The 14,710-nt window shown below is 44.9% G+C and overlaps 1 protein-coding gene across 2 annotated transcripts in view; it reads right to left on the bottom strand.

The window, feature by feature from the left end:
* ZNF292 (zinc finger protein 292) overlaps nt 1-14,239 on the bottom strand; it is a 75,682-nt gene extending 61,443 nt beyond the window's left edge. The window contains exons 1-3 of one of the 2 annotated variants that reach the window (XM_084889260.1): nt 13,231-14,239; nt 12,846-12,931; nt 10,395-10,591 (exon numbers count right to left, since the gene is read on the bottom strand). In XM_084889260.1, the coding sequence (XP_084745386.1) occupies nt 10,395-10,591; nt 12,846-12,855 (207 nt within the window). In that variant the 5' untranslated portion in view covers nt 12,856-12,931; nt 13,231-14,239. Of the gene's footprint in view, nt 1-10,394; nt 10,592-12,845; nt 12,932-13,226 lie in introns of both variants that reach the window. The other variant, XM_084889259.1, reaches the window with a different exon arrangement.
* Between the last annotated feature and the right edge of the window lie 471 nt (nt 14,240-14,710).

The following is a 14,710-nucleotide window of genomic DNA, read 5'->3' as shown; positions in this document are numbered from 1 at the left end:
TTCAACATTCCCCAAGGGATGTATTGTACCCTGTTTTCCCGAAAATAAGACAGTGTCTTATATTAATTTTTGCTCCCAAAGATGCGCTAGGTCTTATTTTCAGGGGATGTCTTATTTTTCCATGAAGAAGAAAACGGTACCCATTTATTGTTAAGTGAAAATAAAGGAAATTTAGTACCTGTATACGGTTCGGTAGTACGGTAGTTGTCAACACAAACCAGACAAACTGTGAATCCTACAGTATCAAGAATTTACCCATTTATTCAATGACAATCATGTCGTCATCTTCTGGAACATCATCATAACAATCCAATTCCTGAATTTCCTGGTGAATTTCTTGTGACTCCATTTCTTTCAGAATCGGTGGACCAAATCTCTCATGTTTAGCCTAGGGGGGCCTTATTTTGGGGGGATGCCTTATATTTCACTCAGAAGAAAACCTGTAAGTAGGTCTTATTTTCGGAGGTTGTCTTATTTTCGGGGAAACACGGTAGTGCGTGAAGGGGCAGGTGGCCGGGGCCGGGAACCATGACACCGCCGCTCAGTAGGCTCCACTGTGGTCTCTGTGTGTCCGTCATAGGGTGATACCAGCGTACCCATGTCCAAGAAGCAACTGTGGGCTCACGCCCAGTCAGTCCCGATCCCAGTATGGATGGGGGAGGAGCGTGCAGGGCAGTGTCTGTGAGAGAGGCTCATGCCCCTACAGCTGCGTTCACAAGCTGTGAGCCTGGCATCTAGTGCACATCGGTCAGTTGAGCGGTGCTCCCACTGTGGGAGTACACTGACCTCCAGGGGGGCAGCTCCTGCACTGAATGTCTGGCCTTGTTGGTCAGTGTGCATCATAGTGACTGGTCAAATGTTTGAATGGCCGCTTAAGCTTTTATATATATATAAACTAGAGGACCGGTGCACAAAATTCATGCACTGGAGGGAGGGGTTTGTGTGTCCCTCAGCGCAGCCTGTGCCCTCTCACTGTCCGGAACCATTTGGGGGATGTAGCTGTGCACGAAGCAGCAGGTGGCCAGGGAAGAGCGTGCACAAAATTCATGCACTGGAGGGAGGGGTTTGTGTGTCCCTCAGCGCAGCCTGTGCCCTCTCACTGTCCGGAACCATTTGGGGGATGTAGCTGTGCACGAAGCAGCAGGTGGCCAGGGAAGAGCCCGAATTAGGGCCAGGCACCTAGACACTCACGCTCATCCCAGCCCGCTGACGCGGAATCAGAAAAGGCTCTCTCATGGCAGCTGTGATCACCAGCCATGAGCCCAGCTTCGACCATCTGTGGGAGAGCACCACTAGGGGGCAGCTCTGGTTAAAGTAATCAAATAAACAAATAAATAAATGTAATTGATTGAATTTTAACAAATCTTCTTGGCCAAACAGTGTGTGTACGTAAGGACCATTAAATTTTGTCATGTGAAGTTAAGGGTGAAGATAACTCCCCCCACACACACACACTGAAATGTACTTTGCAACTTTCAAACCCAAAAGAGAAACAATAAATCAAGTGGCTCTTGGAAAACAATACATAGTTAAAAGCTAAATGGGGTGTGTGACAAACATTAATGAAAAACAAACTTTGGGGCTATTCACATACTGATCGGTTAATTTTAAGAACTAGATTGACCTGTGGGAATTGGAGAAACTATGGTTAATTTTTCAACCTTGACAGAATCTCAAAGAAAATCAGCACAACAGCAGTTTCATATAGTATTAATAACATGTATTAAAAAAAAAAAATCCATGGCTTTGCAGGTCAATAACATAAAATATTATGAAGAGAAATTGCAGAATACATCTTCTCTTCCCCCACTTTAATTTGGACCCAAAAAAGTGTTAAGGAGGAGAGGCAAGCAAAATTTGGCAAAAAAATTTCCTTTGCTAAAATTGGTAGAACATGAATTTTACTATCTCCAGCATGCAGTCATACTAATTATGAACACTTGGAAAATTATTTCCCCTGAGCATTACCCTAAACTTTTCAAATTTAAGTGACTTATTATTCCCTTAATACCTAAAGTAATTATCACTAATTAACAAGCAAGCCATCTTTTTCTTGAGATTTGAAGTGTCCTATAAATTAACTTAAGATATCCTCCAATATGCAAAAGATAAATGTCTAGTTTTTTAGGGAAAATGTTCAAGCATTTTCAAAATCCTTACCACTATAAGTAAAGCTAAGCAAAACATGCAAATAAAGGAATCAATATGTATCAAATAGATGAAATAGGAAATACTCAAATATTTTAACTACATAATTTAAATACTTTGTGGCTCCCTAATAGTTTTAATTTGATTTTTGTTTCTTATACTAATACGGCACTAAGAATAGTTAATGGAACTAAGGTCTAGCAAAAATCATACTTCCTCAGTAAAGTGTTCTGATACTCCAACCCGAAGTGCTTACTACCAACCCGAAGTGCTTACTACCTACCTTGGACTCTTTATTGAAATTACTATATATAAATTATTTCTCTAAATCAGGGGTGGGGAACCTTTTTTCTGCTAAGGGCCATTTGGATATTTATATCATTCATGGATCAGACAAAATTATCAACTTAAAAATTAGCCTGCTATATTTGGTCAAACATTTAATTAACTCACCCCTAATGCCTTGACAGGGCCAGACCAAATGATTTCAAGTGCCTTACAGGGCCAGACTTCCCCACCCCTGCATTAAATATTCACCAATAATTAACTAATTAATTAGACACAAGCATAGACTGGAATTATACAATGTAAAACAGAAAGCCATAGATTTTACATGGGTGGCTATGGAATGACCTCAAAGACACTATTATGGGGTGAAAAACAAAATACAATGTATAGTACGTCCTCATCTTTAACTTTCAAGATGTATTTTTATTGACTTGAGAAGAAGGGAGTAAGTGAAAGAGAGAGAAAAAAAGAGAGAGAAACATCAATGATGAGAGAGAATGATTGATCGTCTGCCTCCTGCACGATCAGGGATAGAGCCTGCAACCTGGGCATATGCCCTGACCAAGAATCAAACTGTGATTTCCTGGTCGACGGTCAACCATTGAGCTACCACAGCTGGGTTTTAAATTAGAAAAACAAAAAACAAACAAAAAAAAACTAATTCTGGAAATATGCATACAAAATTATTAGGTAATTATCTCTGTGGAAGGTGACTGGAAGTTTAGTGTGGGAAGGAGATGAAGTTTTTTTGTATATCCTTTCTTGATGTTTTTGAATTAAAAAAAATATATATATTGATATTTTACAGACAGGAAGAGAGAGGGATAGAGAGTTAGAAACATTGATGAGAGAGAAACATTGATCAGCTGCCTCTTGCACACCCTCTACTGGGGATGTGTCCACAACCAAGGTACATGCCCTTGACCGGAATCCAACCTGGGACCTTTTAGTCCACAGGCTAATGCTCTATCCACTGAGCCAAAAACGGTTTCAGCTGATGCTTGAATTTTTAAAAGCCATTTCAATGTACTAGTATATTTTAAATTTTAAAAATAGAAAAAGAAAAATAAAGCAAATTTATTAATGATACACAACCTTTTGGCATCTCTTCAACTATCACCCTGAAGTGATATTTAAATCTTTCCTCATTATTTTATATCCCACTAGCTTCTCCTGTACCTTATACTCCCTAACAGCTAAAGCTAGTTCTTGCATTAAATGCTTTTTAAAAGTACAGAATTAAATTATATCAAAAGGTCAAATTTCTGTATCAGGACAATAATATGTTACCCTCTTTAACCCAGTAAAAGTGAAATGTTTTAGTAATTGCTTGTAATTTTTGCTAAGGAACTAGAAATTTTCTTGACCTTGCAAGCTCAGTGTGAATTTAAATATGGTTGAAGAGCGTTTACCTGGACCTGTTCTAGATATATAACTATGTTACCTTAACATGAAAAGAACGTAGTGACTTAAAAAAAAAACACAAAACACCTTAATGTTTTTTTCAATCTGTTCAGTGTTTCTCAGAAGGCACTGTGGGTATTTAGGGAGAGGGATACATTTCAGTGGAGTGGAACTGTCCTGTTCATTTCAGAAAATTTAGCATCCATGACCTCCCAGTCATTGCAATGGCCAAACAACTGACCTCGCATATTTGCAAATGCCCTCAAAGAAAGAAATACAAGGGAAAAAGTACTATGCGCAGTTGTGAAGCACTGCTAATACAAACTAAACTATAAAAAGTTTAGGGACACATACACACACACACACACACACACACACACACACACACACTCTTCCACAACTGCAATTCAACCTTTTAAAACAATGATCAGCCACCAGAAGATAAATGAACAGTAAAAGTTGTAACTCATGTATTAATCAACCAGTCACCAAGCCCAGTATATAATATCAACAATCATACTTCTCCAAAACATCCTTCTTCAACTAATACAATGGCTGAACTTTTTAAATGATTATTTATTTTAAAATCATCTACCTATCTATATAAAAGCCTAAGCAATTGGAATGCCAGAGTGACTGAAATGACCAGTTGCTATGACATGCACTGATTACCAGGGGCAGATGCTCAACACACAGGAGCTGCCCCCTGGTGGTCAGTGCACTCTCCCATAGCCAACATCCACGGCCAGCCATCTCCCCCAGTCCCTCTCCATGGCTGGCTAACCTCCCGTGGTCCCTCCACCCATCCAGCAGGCCCTAGCCAACATCCAGCAGCTGCTGGAAGGCCCTGGCTGGCAGCTACCAGCCAGGAGAAAGGCCCTGGCCGGCAGCCAGAAGGCCCCGATTGGCCCTGATCGCTGGCCAGGCCTACGGACCTCAGCCATGCATGAATTTCATGCACCAGGGCTCTAGTTTTAAAATAATTCTTCTGTTGGAATACTGTTTAAATTCCCCCTCAAAATAGCCTTCCATCCACTGTACTGCACTCATTTCAGAAATAGAAGACATTGCCCTAACCCCGTGGTCGGCAAACTGAGGCTCACAAGCCACATGTGGCTCTTTGGCCCCTTGAGTGTGGTTCTTCCACAAAATACCATGGCCTTGGCGAGTCTATTTTGAAGAAGTAGAGAAGAAGTTTTAAAAATTTGGCTCTCAAAAGAAATTTCAATTGTTGTACTGTTGATATTTGGCTCTGTTGACTAATAAGTTTGCCAACCACTGCCCTAGCCGGTTTGGCTCACTGGATAGAGCATCCGCCTTCAGACTAAAGGATCCCTGGTTCGATTCTGGCCAAGGGCACATGCCGATTGTGGGCTTGATCCCCCCAATAGGGAGCGTGCAGGAGGAAACCAATCAATGATTCTCTCTCATCATTGATGTTTCTATCTCCCTTCCTCTCTGAAATCAATAAAAAAAAAAAAGTACTAAAAAAAAAAAAAGAAATAAAAGACATAAATCACAGTTCACTATCATTTGCCTACCTTCCTCCAGAGAGTATAGGCTACTTGAAGCCAGGGATATCATGAACGTGCTTGCCTGGGCCATAGTGTAGGTTAGGGGTGTCGAACTCAATCAGAGAAGGGGCCAAAATCTAAAATCCAGCCTAAATCGCGGGCTGAATGGTTTACTGACAATGTCATAAACTGACAGCGGAGTGCAGTGATGACAGCGCGGTGCGGGCCACATTGCAAGGCCTGGCGGGCTGGATTTGGCCCGCGGGCCTTGTGTTTGACACATGTGGTGTAGGTATTCAATAACAATACTGAGTGAGTGAGTGAGTGAGTGAGTGAGTGAGTGAAAACTGGCCTAGTCCAATACAATAAGTAATCCAATAAGTTTCAACTACAGTCCATTTTTAAATATAGTAATGATCTTGAAACAAGTTAAGAAATTATTTTAAGAAAACTAATAAGTCAATTACATTATCCAGATTAAAGCTAGCTTGTAAAAATATAAAGAATTTAAGGTTTTTTGATTGCTACTTCAAACTTGCCCATCCTCTACTACCTTTCCCTCCTCCCAATTAAGCTTTAAGCAAATCTATAATAATAGAAGCGTAATATGCTAATTAGACTGGGCAGCCAAAGGACCTTCCAGGTGAAGCCAAGGCAAGCTGGCTTGCTGCAGCTGCAAAGGCTAAGCCCCTTGCACAAATTTTGTGCCTTGGGCCTCTAGTGTTGATACAAATAAGTGGGACATGCTTTCAGGAAGCAACCCAATATAAAGATCAAAACAATAATAACAGTAAGAAAAATTTAATGTATTGCATTGTTTTATTTTTTTTAATTCAAGAAATGTTATCCTGCCTCATTCAAAAAGAAAGAAAATTGCCCCAGCTGGTGCAGCTCACTGGATAGAGCACGAATCCTCGGACTGAAGGGTCATGGATTTGATTCTGATCAAGCTCACATACCTTGGGTACAGGCTCAATTGTCTCCCACTCCCTTCCACTCTCTCTAAAATAGAAAAATATCCTCAGATGAGGATATACCAAAAAAGAAAAGAAAACTCAATAAATTAGAAAGTGTAAGAAACTTCTATTTTTGTAGGTTTCACTATATTTGCCAGAAATTCACCTTTTGCTGAGGTAAAAATTCAGAATGCAAACTAATTCATTTCCAAATAAATGCAACAAATGAAGATTACACAAACACTAAGCATCAACACTTACAGTATATTAACTTTAAAGCCCACTAATTCTGATTCATTCATCTTTGCCTTCTTTAAAAAAAAAAAAAAAAAAAAAATTTATTGATTTTTTACAGAAAGGAAGGGAGCGGGATAGAAAGTTAGAAACATCAATCAGCTGCCTCCTGCACACCTTACTGGGAATGTGCCCGCAACCAAGGTACATGCCCTTGACTGGAATCGAACCTAGGACTTTTCAGTCCGCAGGCTGATGCTCTATCCACTGAGCCAAACTGGTTTCAGCTCATCTTTGCCTTCTTGAAGTACTGTGACTATCTCAGTTTTACAGGAAAATATTAGATAGAAAAACATTAAATGATAATCTTAAGGTTAGGAACAAAGACAATTTCTAGTTCCTAGTATTTCTAGCACTGCTTTTAGATTGCTTCAATAAATTCTATAATTGTTAACCACTGCTTTGCTCAATTCATATCAAAAGGTTAACCCTAGCCCATTTGGCTCAGTGAACTGAAGAGTCCAGGTTCAATTCTGGTCAAGGGCACATGCCTGGGTTTCAGGCTCAGTCCCCAGTAAGGGATGTACAGGAGGCAACTGATCAATGATTCACTCTCATCATTGATGCTTCTACCTCTCTTTGCCTCTCCTTTCTTCTCTGAAATCAATAAAAATATATTTAAATAATAATAGCCAGGATCCAATTTTAAAGAAGAGAAACTTCAAGTTACTTCTACTTGACAAGATCACTAACAAATAGGTTACTTAAAAAAAATTACAGCCGCAACCGGTTTGGCTCAGTGGATAGAGCGTCGGACTGCGGACTGGAGGGTCCCAGGTTCGATTCCGGTCAGGGGCATGTACATTGGTTGTGGAGGGTCCCAGGTTCGATTCCGGTCAGGGGCATGTACATTGGTTGTGGGCACATCCCCAGTGTGGGGTGTGCAGGAGGCAGCTGGTTGATGTTTCTCTATCATCGATGTTTCTGGCTCTCTATCCCTCTCCCTTCCTCTCTGTCAAAAATCAATAAAATAAAAAAAATTACAGAAAATGTTCTAAAGGGGAACAAACATCTGATACACTCTGAACCTACTCAAATAATGGAGATCACTTTCAAATACATTTAAATTATTGTTGGATTTATTAAATTAATGTTGCATGAAGTCACATTATTTTTTGAAATCTACAAACACAGCATTTGTTTTATTACTATTTCATATAGCACTGGTCAATAAAAACAATTTATGCGTTATAAGACTAATAACTTAAAACTAATACAGGAAATTACTTTCTTACTGATAAAAAATGTTTTATCCATTTAAAATGTTTTGGATGTGATAACACCCTCAAAAAAGTCCAACTTGCATGAAATTCCATTTTCCCAAAATTATCAGCCCTCCTTATAAATATTGCCGGCCAAGAGCATTTACAATAATGATGCCCAGCCAGAGCGATTCAGTGGTGGAAGTCACAGTTGGATTCCCAGCTGGGGCACACGCCTGGGCGGCAGGTGTGATCCCTAGGAGGCAGCCGATCAATGGCTCTCTCTTATCCTAGATGTTTGTGTGTCTCTCTCTTCCCCTTCCTCTCTCAGATCAACAAAAAAAAGAAAAAAGAAAAAGAAAATTTAAAGTATTTACAATTAGCCTTAAACCCTTCGGGGCACTGTTACCTGAAAAAAAATGTTTCAGGAAAGTGAGACTTGAATACTTCTCACTGATTAAAAAAGCTGACCTAACTTATAAATGAAAGACTTCCTTTTTTGGGCATCTTACTGAAGTACATTTTTATATCTAAAGTAAGTCTTTATATCTGAAGGACCAATTAAGAACGAGTGGGTTGCCGAAACCGATTTGGTTCAATCGGCCTGCGGACTGAAAGGTCCCGGGTTCGATTCCAGTCAAGGGCATGTACCTTGGTTGAGGTAGGGGATATGCAAGAGGCAGCTAATCGATGCTTCTCTCTCATTGATGTTTCTAACTCTCTATCCCTCTCTCTTCCTCTCTGTGTAAAAAAAAAAAAAAAAAATGAGTGGGTACTGCCAGGTTAGTGAAATTAGCAAATTCCAACAGTACTTTCAAACTAGAAATCAAAAGAATGACAGAATCTCTAATTTTGCCATAGATATTCACCAGACCTATGTTACCTTAGGGAGCTTTCACATGGCCTATACATCTTCTTAGAAAATCACCACTTGATCTCACAAATTTTTTAAAAAATATTTTTATTAATTTCAGAGAGGAAGGAGGATAGGGAGAGGGAGAGGGAGAGGATGAGGATCATTGATTGGCTGCCTCTTGCACACTTCTCACTGGGGCTCAAGCCTGCAACTTGGACATGTGCCCTTGACCGGAATCGAACCTGGGACCCTTTAGTCCGCATGTCGATGCTCTAGCCACTGAGCCAAACCCGCTAGGGCTGATCTCACAAATTTTAAGATAATTAACAACCACCAAATAATTAGTGACAATAATGTACATACAGCAATGGAGAATTTTTTTGTATGGTATCAAGTGTCCCTGATCATATAAATGATAAAGAAAAAAAGATTTCAGAACTTAGAGGCTAGGGATTGAGTGAAAATGCAATCTATTCTGAAATGGAAAAAGGGTCATTGTTCCACATTGAATTCAGTATCGTTCCAAAACAACTTCTCCATGATCCATTCACAAACCAACTCTGCATGTGACCTGTAACAAATCGTCTTTTTCCTCCTCAAGAAGACAATCGAACGAAAATCCTCACCACAGCCAGCTGTAGCTCCTTGAAATGTCAGGCACAACTGGAGGTTTTGTAATCAAGTCCAAATGGAGGCCCCCCACACCTCCGATCTCTCTCAGAGTGTTATTAACATTCTAAACCCTGTCTAGAACGCAATTACTGGAAAGCAGTGTCCTTATGCAAGAGGAGGGAAGGTCTGGAACTGACAAGAGCACAGGTCCGCAGAACCTCAATCCTCTCGGTGTCACCAGGAGGCCCAAGAGCGAAGGCTCCAAATAATGGGGTGTGGGGATGTGTGTGTGTGGGGAGGGGGGCATATAGAGGCAACTGGACTCCTAGAAGGGTGAAAGCAAAAGAGAAGCGACTCTAGAAAAGCGGCCCCACGGGGATACACAGAGAGTCAGCTCCTCTGGACCGACAAAAAGCAACCTTCACTATGGAAGCGGTGCACCGAGCAAGAAAAGGCAGAAAAGGGACAAGCTGCGCGCCCCCCACCCCAACCTCCGGCCCAGCCAAGAGGGGTCGGCAGGGACCGCTTCTCAGACCATCAACAAAGGCCCCCTTCAGTCCCGAGGCGAAACTCGAACAACAAAGGCCCGCAGCCGGCGGGGCCGGGGCCGGGGGCGGGCCGGGGGGGAAGCAGGGGAGCAGAGGAATCAGCCGGAGGGGGCGGAGGCCCGTGGGGGTGGAACGGAGGCGCGCGGCGGCGGGGGGCGCGGTAATCCCGGCGCACAATAAGAGGGGGTGCGGGCAGGGGACCGGGCCTCCGATCGCCCCTTCCCGTCTCCCTGCGGCGGAGAGGGCTCCCTTTCTCGCCGTCCACATCTCCGCGGCCCGAGTTCGGCAAAGGGGAGGGGAGGGGAGGGGAGGGGGGATTTTCCGCCAAGACCACAACTCCCTTCCCCCCTGCCGCCAGCCCGGAGCTGCCGACAGCAGCCGCCACAACGGCAGCCACACAAAGGCTCCTTCCCCGTCCTCCCCGCTCCCGCCGGGCGGCGGCTCCGGCGACGCCAGGGCAGGCAGGGGCGACCACCGCTCGGCCCGCTAGGCGCCCGCCCGCTAGGCGCCCGCCCGCCCGCCCTCTTCCCCTTCCAGCCAGGGAAAGGGGGAGGGGGCCGCGGCGCTCTCACCTGGCACAGCTGCTGGCAGTACTCCGTGGCCGCCTCCACGGCCGGCGCCCGGCTCTCCCGCAGCTCCCGCTCCAGCTCCTGGAGCCGCTCGCCCAGGCGCTGCAGCTCCGCGACGCAGCCGCCGCCGCCGCGGCTCAGCCTCTCCTGCTCGGCCTCCTCGTCCGCCATCTTCACACCCCGCTCCGTCGCGTACGCACCTGGGTCACGTGATGACACAATGCCACGTTCGGAGGGGTCACGTGCCGGGCGCGCTCGCTCGCACGCCGCCGAGCACGTACAAAGGGCCCGGCGGGGAGGATGGCGGGGCGGAGGGAAGGGTGCGAGGGCGTTGAGGGGGGAGAGGAGGTGCAGGGAAGGGGAGAGGAGGAGGAGGGCGAGGTGGGGGCGGTGCGGAAAAACCGCGGACTGCGTCCTCTTCCCCCCCCCCCCCACCCCAGGCGGGAAGTGGGCAGCGGCGGCCGAAAGGGGCGGGCCGGGGCAGGCGCTTTCTCGGTCACGTGGGCGCCTGGACCCGGGGAAAACCCTGGGGAGGGGCTGCCCCGGGGCGTCCGGGTCCCGGCTCGGCTCTCCCAGTCCCCGAGTCCTCTATGGTCGTGTGCCCCGGTGCCCCCACGAGGACGACGGGTGTGGGAGAGCTCTGAGCGGGCTGGGGCAAGGGCAGGGTTTGCGGGTGGCCTGCAGGCCGGCCACAGGCAGGAAGGAGAGAGAAGGTGAAAGCTACCCATGGACCACAAAAGCGTGGGAGCCAAAGCGAGACTGGGAACTGTCAAAACTGACTCCGCCAGGTTCGGGAGGAGGGATCCAGTGCCCGAGGCACCTGCTCGCTCTCTCCTCTCCCCTCTCCAGCCCCTGGAACGCCTCTCCCCAGGAAAAACAATCTCTGGGAGGCCGAGGCAACAGAGAGAAATAACACAACGGGACCAGAACTGAATGAAGTTCAAATCCTCACCGGGAGAACGGGGCAAATTCATGAAAAGCATAGCTTCTTGAAAGATTTCGGACGATGAAAGTGGGGGCACTGTAACAAGATGATTTTTAAAAACACCGAAGTATTTCTAGAATAAGCGGTAGCTAACTGATGTGTTACACTGTGATTTAAGATTCTTTCTCCTACACACTACAGAAATCATCATCCCTGAAAACACGCTATATATGCAAGTACCTAAAAACAAAGTAGGTCAAGGGAGTGGGGGGAAGCAATAAGGACTCCATTAAAAAATCGCAACAAGGAGGATAAATTGATGCTAAAATAAAAGAACGTGGTTATCTTGAATTATAAATTCAACAGCATTTTTTTTTTTTTTTCTGGTGCTGCAAATAGAGATAGCACTCGGAATCATATTTTACTTACCATCTGGAAAGAATGAGTACTTGGCACTTGAACAAACAGTAGAAGATGTACTACAAAAATTCAAGTGGTTAACCCTAAAGTTCAGCATAAAACAAATATTTTGTTGGCAGAAACTAAGAGGCTTATCTTTCTTATAACGGGCCTACAGAAAATCAGAAACAATGGTATTGATGAGGCAACCAGTATTTTCACTATCATACTCCAAGGGAAGAATATATTCCTAGTACACGCATTTAAAATAAAAAGAATTCCTATTGTGTGCAGCGTCCTCCTCCAAAAGATTTCTATCGTTATGAGAAAGTGTTCTAATGGTATGTTGTCCAGAATGAATGTTTTGTAATGCATCAGTGATGGTGATGTTTTTGAAGTGCCTTTATGTAAGATGAGTGGGCACAGCTGAACCCTTTTGAAAGACAGTATCAGCTAAAATATTAGTATAGCATGTGTGCTGATACATATTAGCAAAGACAGGTTCTTCACATGTTTACTCGGGGAAGAAGCTGGGGAGTACATTCAAAGACTAAGGGCACAAGGATATAAAGTATCGCTGAGAACTGAAAAGGCAACAATTAAGGTAGCTAATGGATTTTAATATTTGCAGCTCACTCTCCCAAGGTAAGTATTTTAAATATCCAAATCAAGATCCTCCAATTTGTGTTATGATGCCATTGAAAATATAAAAAGTGAGAATATGGGGTTAGCCAAATGCACCAGTAAATCCGAGGACATATATCAAAGACAGACAAAGTACATTTTCACTTCAATCATCATGGCTTAAATACCTAGTTTATAGAAAGAAAGAGAGAAAAGAAAGGAAAATATATCCAAATATTAATTTTAAAAAAATTGCCTAAGAATGTAAGTTGCTCCTACCTCCTGCTCATGATAGTCCTAAAACTAAGAAGGTTTGATTAGCAAATTGTTTCTGAGCACCATTACTGTCTTACAAATGCCACTCAGCATGGATTACCAAGATCTTCATTTGTACTTGGTATCTTTAAGGCCTATCTTCCCATTCCTTCATTCCTCTGTTTCAGAGCGTAGAAATTTAATAACTAAGAGTGAGTTGTGTAATTAATAATTATTTATTGAGTACTTACGTGTAGGCATTACTTGATGGGAAAATCAAAGGTGAGGAAAAACTATCCCTTCCTTAAGGAAACGCACAGTTTTGTGGAAGAGTGACCTGCAATGGTAATATATACAATAGAAGTGTTGTGTTATGAAAATGCTTGTAGATTCAATGCAGAACATCAAAATAGTCTAAGGTGCTAACTAGAACGTCCATCAAATCTCTATAGAAGTGCAGACTTTTAGTTACATGATAAGGATTGGATATACTATCCCTTGTCAGATCAACTTTGCCTCGGAGATCTCAAAAATATCATTCTTATTCATAGAAAAGATGTGTCAACAAGTACACGTGACTTATTGTACCTAAGTCCCAAGCTGTCACTTAAGGGGGATCATTATATATGTACTTACTGAGACGTTCCTGGGGGATTTCGAAGGCCCATTCCATCGAGGAAACAAGAATAAACTCCAGAGCCAAGAAGAGACTCTGCGTCCCGAAGAAACTCTGTGTGGCTAGTGCTGGTGCCCATTTCGGACACATTGCGATTGCTACAAGCGCGATGTAACCATATGGACCTTCGCTCTAAAGAGAGTTGATTTCAGAGTAACTCTGGGAGAGAGAAACAAACCTTTACCCCATCCCCCGCGATCAGTAAAGCTGGGAAGACCCAGCGGGGACAAATGTGTCTGCATGCAGGCCAAGCGCGCCTCCTTGCTTCACCAGTTCCCTGCGCTGCACCGTTGCACATTCTTTCCCTTGAATTCTTGAAATAGCAGGGCCTAGGGGCAGGAATGTAGCTGATTTGTGCCTGCTAACAGAGCCTGGAATGCGAGCTGCGTTTGCAGATGACGGATCGCTCAGGACTAAGGCCCAGCAGGTCCTTCCGAGCCCCGGTCCAGAGAAACCCCTGCAGCCCGGCCCGGGCCCTGCGCGCGGGGAGGCAGCGCCAGGCCAGGAGGTGGCGGAGAGGGCGCCGCGCCCTCGATCTGCTGTTTATCTTCCCCCTGCTCTCTCCCGGACCGAGAAGGTCCACAGGACTGGGACCAGGCTAAAAGCTGGCTCCGTTCTGCTCCGCCGACCCTGTCTGCGGATCCCCGCTTGCTCCAGGCCGGACTGGGCTCCCCGGGCCGCGGTGCGGCGCGCTCGCCCAGCAGCCGCGCGGGTGCTCAGAGTCCTTGGTCCTCTGTAGCTGGAGTATGGGGCTTGGTCCAGTGCTCTGCAGCCTCAACCTCTAGCATTTGTAGCTGCGGCTCTTCCACCCAGAGCTGCACGTCCAGCCCGCAGAACTGCTGTGATTCCAGGCCCCGGGGCAGCGGTTGCCCGGGGCCTCCAAGCCGAAAGATGCTGAAACCTCTCCAGGTTGCGGTGGGGCGCGGGGCCTCCGACACCAAGCCCGCGGGCATGCCGGACTCTGTCCCCAGGAGGTCTGGGCGCGGGCACTGTTGCGGAGCACGCAGACTCAATCTGCTCACTTCCAAAGGGCCCGGCGACCAGCCCCATACTGGCCGCCTCCTCCATCCCAGAAGCGAGGGCTGGAGTCTGTAGAGTCTGTAGCTGGAGTATGGGGCTTGGTCCAGTAGAAAGTCCTCCTCGGAGTCTGGAAAGCAGGGCTGTGCTCACTGACAGAATAGGGAACGTGGGTTAAAGATCTAGTTCAAAATGCCACACATATCCAAGGAACACCCTTTCTTTGAGGGGAACAGCGAAGTGGAAACAATGTTGAAAACATGAGACAGGTGCTATACCACAGAATGGAAATTATTCCAAAGGCACCGGGAACACTGGAGCCACATTTAAGAGGATTAATTTCAGTCCTCAAGTTCTTCCCAGAAAGATGCTAGCACGTACAGTTAGGTGAATAGATAATTAAACGAGGAGGGATATTTGTTT

Source organism: Pipistrellus hanaki (assembly GCF_964339955.1).
Source record: "Pipistrellus hanaki genome assembly, chromosome: 7".
Classification (NCBI taxonomy): Eukaryota; Metazoa; Chordata; class Mammalia; order Chiroptera; family Vespertilionidae; genus Pipistrellus; species Pipistrellus hanaki.
The sequence above is the reverse complement of the archived record's forward strand: the minus strand, read 5'-3'. Positions and strand labels throughout refer to the sequence as shown.